The sequence below is a fragment of the Centroberyx affinis genome, unplaced genomic scaffold, assembly GCF_046629955.1.
Source record: "Centroberyx affinis isolate AG114_WGS23_722 - 3 ecotype Tasmania unplaced genomic scaffold, CSIRO-AGI_Caff_v1 ptg000547l_1, whole genome shotgun sequence".
Taxonomy (NCBI): domain Eukaryota; kingdom Metazoa; phylum Chordata; class Actinopteri; order Beryciformes; family Berycidae; genus Centroberyx; species Centroberyx affinis.
This window is the reverse complement of record NW_027279192.1, coordinates 155806-165818: the sequence shown is the minus strand read 5'-3', so window position 1 is coordinate 165818 and position 10013 is coordinate 155806. Positions and strand designations below refer to the sequence as shown.

Sequence of the window (10013 nt, the reverse complement as noted above, 5' to 3'; positions counted from 1 at the left end):
TTGAGGAATGTTCCCTTATTTTACTGTTGCACTGACTGTAACTCGCTCTGGATAAGAGGATCTGCTGAATGCCGAAACTGTAAAATGTAAATTGTCATTCATTATCATACATTCTCTCAGTGTGCTAACCTTTAAGAAGTGAAATAAAAGTGAAATTAAACTATGCCTCGTTTTTCTGACCCCAGTTTTGGAGCCACTATAGTTTACGGAAATAATAAAAAGAAAACAACAGTTCCCAGAGTGCTTCAGGAGCAGCAGCCTACCGTGCGCGTCGGGGTGTGGCCCACACACACTCACGCGCACAACGGAGACTTTTTCCGAGTGGGTTTCACCCCTGTCCGTCCTTTTCTTTCTCTCTCTCTTTCTGTCCCGGTTCTCTCTTCCGCGAGCTTCAACCGACACTTTTACTCTACGGTAAGTTCCTCGCGCCACACCGGGTGGATTGACAGCTGGATGTTATCGCTCTAATTTCCATACAAAGACACAGCAGCGGCCAGGTGACGGGGACAGGGTCTACCTGGGGAGATAAAAGAGCCACATCGGGTCCAGAGGAGTTTGACAGTAGGCTACTCCAGGCGACAGGATAGGAAGAGACAGGCATCGGACAATAGGCTAACTAACAGGCGAAAAGTTAGTTGAAACAAAAGTTGTCTGAAGTCCATACAGCTGCGGGCGTGGGAAAGGATTTTGGCGTCTTGTTTTGGCTGCAGAATAACGTTTTTATTTGTCTTGACAGGCACAACCTTCCCCGTTGAATAAACCCTCCCGACTGTCAAAATGGTAAGTAGGCACAGCGCCTTCAGATACTTTAAATAATACATAACTTTAACACTGACCAGATGACGAAGTGTAATTGTTTCAAAAAATCTTTAAGTCTAGCTATAGAATCCGTTATTTATGCAAATGTGTGACTCACACTGAGTTTTAGCCTCTGAAATCTAAGACAAGCCAAGAAATCCAAGACAACGCCCACTTATTAAATAACATAACATTAAATAATCGTAAGGTTAGACTTGACTGTAGGGAGGAGTTTGGAAAATCTGAATATTCATTGATTGTTGGGTAACTTTTTGGAAATTAGTTTTCAGTGTACATTAAATGCCAGATTTTCTATCATAGCCAGGTAGCCAATTTGATGACGATATATTTTTTAAGAGGGTGTCGACTAGGCAACCACTTAGGCTATATATCCATCTGAAAAAGAAACTAGGTGTATAATGTGGTTTAATATTGCAAAGGCTGAAAGAATTTGTCTCCTGATGAGTGGTTTTGCTAATGAGAACTTTCCAGTTTATAAAGTGTGTGTGTGTGCGCGCGCGCGCGCGTATGCTTGTGCGCATGCTCGTGGGTCTGCAAAGAGGGTGCATTTGGGGAAGTTAGGAAGTTTAGTCTATGACTCATGTGGGCTGTATTCCATTCGGGTGGGTCTCTCTCTCTCTCTCTCTCTCTCTCTCTCTCTCTCTCTCTCTCTCTCTCTCTCTAATACACTCACTCACACTGTTGCCTCCTCCCCATTTCCACGTCTAGTGGTTTTGCTTGTGTAGTTTAAAGGAATCCTCCCTCTCTTAAAGGGGAATCAGTTATGTTTCCAACGACAGGGTGGAGTTACCATAGTTGTGATGATTTTTACTTAATTATGCAAATGTTAGCCTACATCCTGGTACTGAGTGCTGCGCTCTCTATAGCCAAACAGAGAGTTTAGTCTGGGACAATGAACTGATAGACTCTTTGCTATGAACTGCTGAATCATCAAAATGATCAGTCCTTCACAGTCCTTGATTTGACAGTTTGAATTATAACTAAGTGTAAAGCTAATGCATTATTAGGCAATATGGAGAGGAACTTCCCTTATTTTTTGTATGAAGAGGAAGTATGGCTAATTGGATTGTGGAGCGTTTCCATAACAACAACAGCCCATAAATGTAGGAGGGGAGTGATAAGACCTGGCTGACTTCTCTAGATGTGCGTAAAGCAGCGATACCGAGCTGCAATCATTTCTGTTTACCTATGGTGGGTTAACAGATGCTTCTCCATCACAAGCCCCCAGCCTAAAGTCAAGTCTGAACCTGCCTCCCAGGACACAACGTATCGCTCCTATACGCTCTAAACTGTTCCGCAAGTCTGACATTCCAGAGAAAATATATTGCATTATGCCGTGTTACTGGCTCATTCCTGGTCCATAGTCTCATCTCATTATCTCCTTGTTCAGCTGTTTGTCTCTGGAGCCATGTGCGACTTGATTAGATCTTGTTTAGCTCGTGGTGCTGAGTGTGTTTATGTGAAAGAGAGAGTGGAGAGCACCAGTATATTTTGGCATTCCTCGCTGTAGACAGACAGAATCCTGGTTGTTATAGCGACTTGTTTTGGGCATCCCAGATTTTTCCACATGTTCAGGGTCAGAATTCCAGAGACATTCCCGTGGTTTTCCTCTCTAAACATCCCTCTCCTAAAATGAAAAGCTACCACTATTCTATTGTGTAAGCTTCACAGTTTTAAGTGTTGTTTGGAATGAGTGCCATTGTTACAGCATGAAGTCATCTTAGTGAAAAGCAATCTTTCCTCCACACTTATTTCTCTTGTACTTTCTTCTGTAAGGATGCAAGGCAATGAGAGCAGCTGTTCTTATGCTGGCTGTTCATGGAATGGGGGAATAGTAGGAATGAAATCATTTTGCTGTGAGCTTGTGTGCACATCTGCATGTATTATGCACAGTGACGTTCTCTGTCTGTAAGTAATTAAGTTGTGCAGAGTGGGTTTCTCAAAGGGTGAACATTTTTGAGAGTATGCACCCAAGGGATCTGAGAGATTGTTATGTATTGTCTTGGCTATAAACATGAATCTAGATTAACTGTAACATGTTATTACTAAAACCTAGTAAAACGCTTGTCCTTGCTTATAAATACCCAACAGAAAGTTCTTCTTAAATCATTTCATTTGCTTTGTTCTGTTACCTGTATCAAATGTTTCTCTGGTGCATCCACTTGTTTTGGGACAATACATTTATAGCTGTAGCATAAAAAATGTTGCCGTGGTTACAGCAACACCCTCACAGAGAGTTAATCTTATCTGTGATAAACTGGAGTCTCATGTATGTCTATATGGTGCCACTGGATACAGGAGCATCTGTCTTTACTTAATTATTGCAAACAACACAGCAAAGGTTATCATAATTAAATGTATGCCTTCTCATATGTTGACTATAAGTCATTAAAAATGGGAATTGCTTGCAGACAGTGATTCATAAACATTAACATCCAAATCACCCATGGTATGGTAGTATTTTGAGTTATGTTAGAACAACAACATACGTATATCTAAAGGAAATCTACACCATGATAATCCTCTGTCCTCATCTTCCATCTTGCAGGCCAGCAGAGGAACTGTGAAAGCCAGTGGAAACTTCAATGCTAATGAGGATGCTGCGGCCCTGTACAAGGCCATGAAAGGACTGGGTAAGATGTGTGTGTGTGTGTGTGTGTGTATGTGTGTGTGTGTGTGTGTATGTGTGCTAGCTTTTGTGCATGTATGATTACTGTCAGCACAGAGTCATTTGATACCGTTGAAGGCCCGTCAGTCAATACTATTCCAACAGGCTAATGAGAAACCGTTATTAGGAACTTCTCTCTCAACAATGAAACATGCCTGCTGTCTCTGAGGAGCTCCACCCAGACAGTAGTGACTCATACATGAGGAGAAGGGCTGAAATTTGAGACATGTTCGTATGAGCAAACACACTCCGACCTTGGTGTATGCTATAATTCTGCGGGTGAAATAATTGTAATAGGGAACCCAGCTGGACAGAACATGCTCACTGTTTATAATAGAGAGATCTTCTGGGAATAGTTGTAACCAACACTCTACGGCTTGGTTGAGTAACTATGGTGGTTGTTGCCATAGGGACGGATGAGGACGCTATCTTGCAGCTGTTGACATCTCGCAGCAACGCCCAGAGGCAGCAGATCAAGGCTTCATACAAGACCCTGCACGGAAAGGTTAGGCTGCCACACAACAGTTCAACCTCATGACCACACACAACACCAGAGCTCCAGCCTTTACTAGGTCAAACAAAAACTCAGTCTGCAGCAGTCATAGAGCAAGAGTTTGATTAGGATCAATAACATGAGCACAAATCAACCCCGGGAAATCCACAGACGTAGCAAGAACATGTGACACAGTAACTATAGCACCATCTAACCACAAAACAACCATAAAATCCTTAACTGCAATGCAAACACAAAACACTTCAATGTTGCTGCCACAACAGAACTAATGAAAGGTTGTATCCTCCTCTCAGGATCTGGTAGATGACCTGAAGGGAGAGCTGGGTGGCAAGTTCGAGACGCTCATCGTGGGTCTGATGACCCCGCCCATCATCTATGATGTGACATCACTTCGCAATGCCATCAAGGTAGGTGCTGTAAATGGTAGATGTGAGATTGATGATGATGATGAGACTGACGGATACATACAGATTGTCAGCCTAACAGACAGAAATATTAACATTCAAGAAGATGAGTGGGTGGAAAGTCAGATGTGAGGTGTGTGATGTTTCCCCTTTGACCTCCAGGGGGCAGGGACCGACGAGAAGGTTCTGGTGGAGATTCTGGCCTCCAGAACTGCCAAGCAGGTCAAGGACATTGTTGATGCTTACAGACAGGGTAACACACACACTCACACACACACACACACACACACACACACACACACACACACACACACACACACACACACACACACACACACACACACACTCATACTTCTGCTTCACTTACATTTGTTTTTTGTCTGATTAATATTAGGGTTTGACTCTAAAGTGGCAAATAAATGTAATATATTAAAAAGATGAATATACATTTTGTAGAGGTTTTGATTCTATAGATACCTTCAGTGAAGTCCATGATTTTTTATTTCATTAATTTTCCATTTTTATTCATTCCACCCAACACAGATCACACACAAGCAGCTTCACATTTGCATTCCTATATCATAGACCATTGTATCAGGCACATTATAGCTTTTTGCTGTTGATACCTGTTTACTTAGTTGATCTTAGGAAAACAAGTACTAATAAATCTTCCTAGTAAATGTGTAGTGACAAGCCAGCTAGCATGTGACACCATTAGAACAGGGTCACAAGTTTGTGTCTAATCTTGTCAGAGGTGGGAACATTGATTCAAGAGAGCTTGCCAGAAGTAATGCTTAGCCAGGCAGCCACCCACACATTTCAAGTGAAGGAGGTTGGCTGCACCATTTTGCACTGGACAGTATTGATATAATTTGTATGACTAAAATACACGTGGCAAATGCTCATCTAATGGACAAAGAGATGTTGTTTCCCTAAGGAAATAAAAACCAAACTGCATGAAATTACCAAAATGTGACAAAAACTAAGGAACCTTTTTTTTCCAAAGATTAAAACTAAAAAAGAAAGTAAAAGTAAAATTGTATGTGTGTTGTGTTTCTCTCAGAGTATGATGATAACCTGGAGGAGGATATAGCCGGGGACACTTCAGGTCACTTCAAGAGACTGCTGGTTATTCTGCTTCAGGTGAAACTCCTCTCCTCTCCTCTCCTCTCCTCTCCTCTCCTCTCCTCTCCTCTCCTCTCCTCTCCTCTCCTCTCCTCTCCTCTCCTTTCCTTTCCTCTCCTCTCCTCTAACAGCAGTCTGTTGTCTCTCCTCAGGCTAGCAGGCAGCAGGGAGTGCAGCAGGGAACTATACAGAGCGATGCTGAGGTGAGTCAGTTGTATGTTGTGATTGCTGATCAGAGCTGATCAACTGCTATGAAGGAATCAGTAAATGTTTTCACTCTGCACTGTCAATGGTGTCTTTGTCTTTGTTTGCCCAAGGGTGTGACTCACATGTGTGTCATGATAGGATCAACACGCTGGACTTGGAGCCGGCTGAAGTGTGTCTGTGTGTGTCTGTGTGTGTCTGTGTGTGTGTGTGTGTGTGTGTGTGAGTGTGTGTGTGTGTGTGCATGTTTTGGAGGTGGGGGAGGTGGTTTCTGTGGCTGATCTGTAATGGAGGATATGGTACTCTCTAGTGGTGGGAGTGTGTCCTGTCTTGTTTCCTTCCTTGAATTTAAAAGAAAAGGCCAGGGAGATACTGCGACATGTAAACCAGGGCTTGGAATGAACAGCTACCAACCCGACAAATAAAAAAAAAAATTGTCTGTGGCGGGTAACTATGTCAATTCTACCAGCCTCTTTGGCGGATAAGGATTTCTGATCTGGTTTCTGTATGAACACAAGCTTCCTCCAATACTGAGGCTTTGCTGTGACTTTGTGACATGGATTCACTATCCAACTGTCTCGCTGGTCTGTTGAGTGTGAAGCTCGGGGGGAGCGGAGTCTATTCAGTTCGTTTCTCTGGGGCATCCTTGTAGCCGAAGTGAAAAGCAGCAGTGAGCAAACGTTGGGATGAAGAAATCCAAAGTGTGGCTACATTTCCATAAGAGTCGAGTTTGTCATCTTTGTTGCTATGCTGTTATCTCATATCATACCAACTCAGCCAGACTCAGAATTTCAATTAGTTCAAGTACAGAATTAATATTTTTGGAGTGCTATACAGGAAATATATGTATGAAAGGAAACGATAATGGAATCGTTAAGGCATCTGATCACTAAGAAAGAATCACTAAGCAATCGACATTGATAAACTCTATCAATTCCCAACCGTACTTTATTTTTTTGTGTTTTTACTCTATTAATCACATTATGGGCAATATAAAATTGTTGAGTGCAGTAGCACAAGAAATACATTGATATGAATACGCTGTTATCAATATTATAATTTCTAATAAAGATGATGAAATACATACAGTTACATTCTCTGCAATCCTTTGCCTAGTGATAATTTAAATGGCTGGTTTCTCTGAAATCCAGTAGTAAAATTGACTAATGAGCCAAAACGTTAATTTCAAACAAGTGCTATAACATATTTACAGTGGCCAGTTGGGGTGGAAAAACATTGATCATATTGTTGAAAATTCTTACTCCGCATATGTTGTATCTTCAATTTTTGTTTCCCAAAATGTCACCGTCTTCTCCTGGCTTCTTGTAGGATTGGCTCACCTTCAACCACAGGAGGTGTCAAAGGGTTTCAGCACAGCGGACTCCTCCTGACTGACTGTTCCACTCTATGTTTTTGAAGGATAAACCATGTCTGAAGTGTTTTTGTTGTTGCAGACCCTGTTCAAGGCAGGAGAGCAGAAGTACGGCACTGATGAACAAGAGTTTGTCACCATCCTGGGCAACCGGAGCGCAGAACATCTGAGGAAAGGTGTGTGTGTGTGAGAGGGAGACAGAGAGAGAGAACAACATGTATTTTGAAGATGTTACTGTTTGGAACAAATGATAACTGGACTAATGCTGAATGTATGCATTTCAGTATTTGATGCCTACATGAAGATGTCAGGGTATGAGATGGAGGAGAGCATTCAGAGGGAGACGTCTGGCAGCCTGAGAGACCTGCTTCTTGCCGTCGGTACGAAACACAAACAAGTCTATATTATAGACTAGAAAAACTCAGTCCTGTTATCTTGCTTGTTGAGTGGTAGTTACTTTGACTCACTCGCAATTAGGGCTGGGCGATAATTCAATATTATCGTTTATCGTCTTTCAGTGGAATCATATCGTGATGATATGAAGATATTTTAATATCGTGACACACATTTCTGCTGTCTAAATTGATGATGACTAGCAAATTTTACTTAAAAACTCTCATAAAATGAGGTATGGTAGGAATATTATTTGAAAATTTCAGTTTTGTTTGACACCACACCTAACATCATCATTCGGTTCAATGAGATGAACATTAATTTGATTATTTAACGTGATTTTGCATACATGAACCATATCGTGATATATATTGATATCGAGAAAAATGATTATCATGATATTGATTTCAACCATATCGCCCAGCTCTACTGGTAATAGTAATGTTTGACTCTTTCCCCTCTCTTTGCTGTTCTTTCTCTTAAAGTGAAGTGTGCCAGGGGCGTTCCAACCTATTTTGCTGAGACCCTGTACTATGCCATGAAGGTAAGGCAAAATCAACCAGTTGAGGAAGATTGGAGCACAGATTTCGAGTGAAACGGCCAAACCAGCATAAACAATGCTAGGTTTAGTGTATTCTTCAAGACCACATTACTGTGAAATCAGTTGTAATGATGCATTTCAATGCCAGAAAAATGCCACCATTGCTGCTTCAAACAGTAGCCCTCTTTATCTGATTGGTGCTTTCATTTGGTCTAATTTGGGAATATTAGGATGTAATCCACTTGGAAAATAGAAACTCCTTCCACAGACTGATCAGTTATGCACCAGGAGTGGAGATTTGTCAGTTTTTTTGGTCGTTTATTTATTAGACGTGTGTGTGTTTGTTGCAGGGGGCGGGGACTGACGACCAGACCCTGATTAGGGTGATGGTGACTCGCAGTGAGGTGGACATGTTGGACATCAGAACTGAGTTCAGGAGGCTGTTTGCTTGCTCCCTGCATTCCATGATTATGGTACGCACCTACAGATGAACACAATATATACACTACTAGTCAAACGTTTGGACACACCTGATTGAATGTACTGTGTTGTTCATTATCTCAAAGCCATTTTGATCTAAAAGCTTATGCATAAAATGCTTGAAATTTGTTTCTTAGACAAATATGAATAGTGAAGTTGATGCCTATGTATGAATTTCTTTCCAAAGCCTTTGCCTTTCCATCAAGGCAAAGGGTGGCTACTTTAAAGAATCTAAAATATAAGATAGTTTTGAGTTTAACACTTTTTTGGTCACTGCATAATTCCATATTATTTCATAGTTTTGATGTATTTACTATTCTAAAATGTGAAAAATAAAGAAAAAACTTTTGACTGGTAGTGTGTGTATATACAGTATATACAATATATATACACACACACACACACTCACTAGTTGTCCTCTACCTATCAAGCCCTTTCCCCTTATCTTATATGTCTTGTGTGTTACAGGGAGATACCGGTGGTGACTACCGCAAGGCCTTACTGCTGCTCTGTGGAGGGGATGATGCGTAACCATAGCAACAAGCATAATAGGAACAACACCTGAAGTGAAAAACACAAAAAACAACACCACCTGAAGTGCCTCTTTCCTAAGTGGGCCATTGGGCCGTCATCACAACAAAACTTGCCTGTGACTGAGAGACGGCCCATTAGGTCTTTTAAACTTTAATTCCACATTATTTGTTTGAAAGGTAGCTAACCTTGTGTTCATGTCCACGTTAAAGCAGCTTTGGGTCCACTAATATCCTCAATATGACTAATATCATTATTCATTTATAATACCAAAATATCTGACTACGATTGTGTTTTTTATGCACTTTGTATGGCAAAATCAATATATGCAATAATAAATGTTTCAATTGATGAAGTTCAATGGTGATCCTGTTTCATAAATGTGTCCCGGTGCTGATCCTGTCCTGTTATGAAGCCCACATCAGATTTTTAGAGGTGCACCGCACTGTCATAGCCACTGGAGGGAGCTATAGCAGCTTTAGTGAAGCCATGGTAAACCCATTCAGCCCTGAAACATGCAGTACCTCAACAGCACTCATGTCATCATCACCAAAAAGTTTGTGTTCTCAGATCTCATGTGGCTAAAACTTGTTAGTAGCTTTTCACACAATGAGTAATACATCTCTGAAAAAATGAGCATCTACATACAGACTCAAATGAAGAAAAGAATGTGAACAATAGCAGAGTAGTAGAGTGTAGCATAGTGTTATACTGTTATACATCTCTGCCCCAAAGCTTGTAAAATTGATGTCTTAGTCTATTTCTTACTTTGGATCCTAGTTACAGTATTACTGTATTTGTCGAAGACAGCCTTTAGAAGGTGATATAGATTTTCACAGATTCACACAGATACAGGATCATTTTATGCATCAATTCAAGTGATAATCATGACAGTGTGATGTGTATGAATGCCAGAAAGATTTGGTAGGAGCATTTGTACTTATTCATTCATAGAACACTTT

The 10013-nt window shown here is 41.0% G+C and overlaps 1 protein-coding gene across 1 annotated transcript; it reads left to right on the top strand.

Moving 5' to 3' along the window:
* Window positions 1-299: 299 nt before the first annotated feature.
* anxa5b (annexin A5b) lies at window positions 300-9412 on the top strand. The gene is made up of 13 exons (XM_071517977.1): window positions 300-414; window positions 737-780; window positions 3368-3452; window positions 3898-3992; window positions 4295-4408; window positions 4568-4658; window positions 5469-5548; window positions 5683-5733; window positions 7189-7282; window positions 7391-7486; window positions 7985-8043; window positions 8391-8513; window positions 8989-9412. Exons 2-13 carry the CDS (start codon window positions 778-780, stop codon window positions 9049-9051), a joined length of 954 nt encoding a protein of 317 aa, XP_071374078.1. The 5' UTR covers window positions 300-414; window positions 737-777; the 3' UTR covers window positions 9052-9412.
* The last annotated feature ends 601 nt before the right edge of the window (window positions 9413-10013 follow it).

Coding starts and splice junctions, on each gene's coding strand:
- anxa5b (XM_071517977.1), top strand. Junction 4,409..4,567: donor CACTTCGCAATGCCATCAAG/GTAGGTGCTGTA, acceptor TTTGACCTCCAG/GGGGCAGGGACCGACGAGAA. Junction 7,487..7,984: donor AGACCTGCTTCTTGCCGTCG/GTACGAAACACA, acceptor TTTCTCTTAAAG/TGAAGTGTGCCAGGGGCGTT.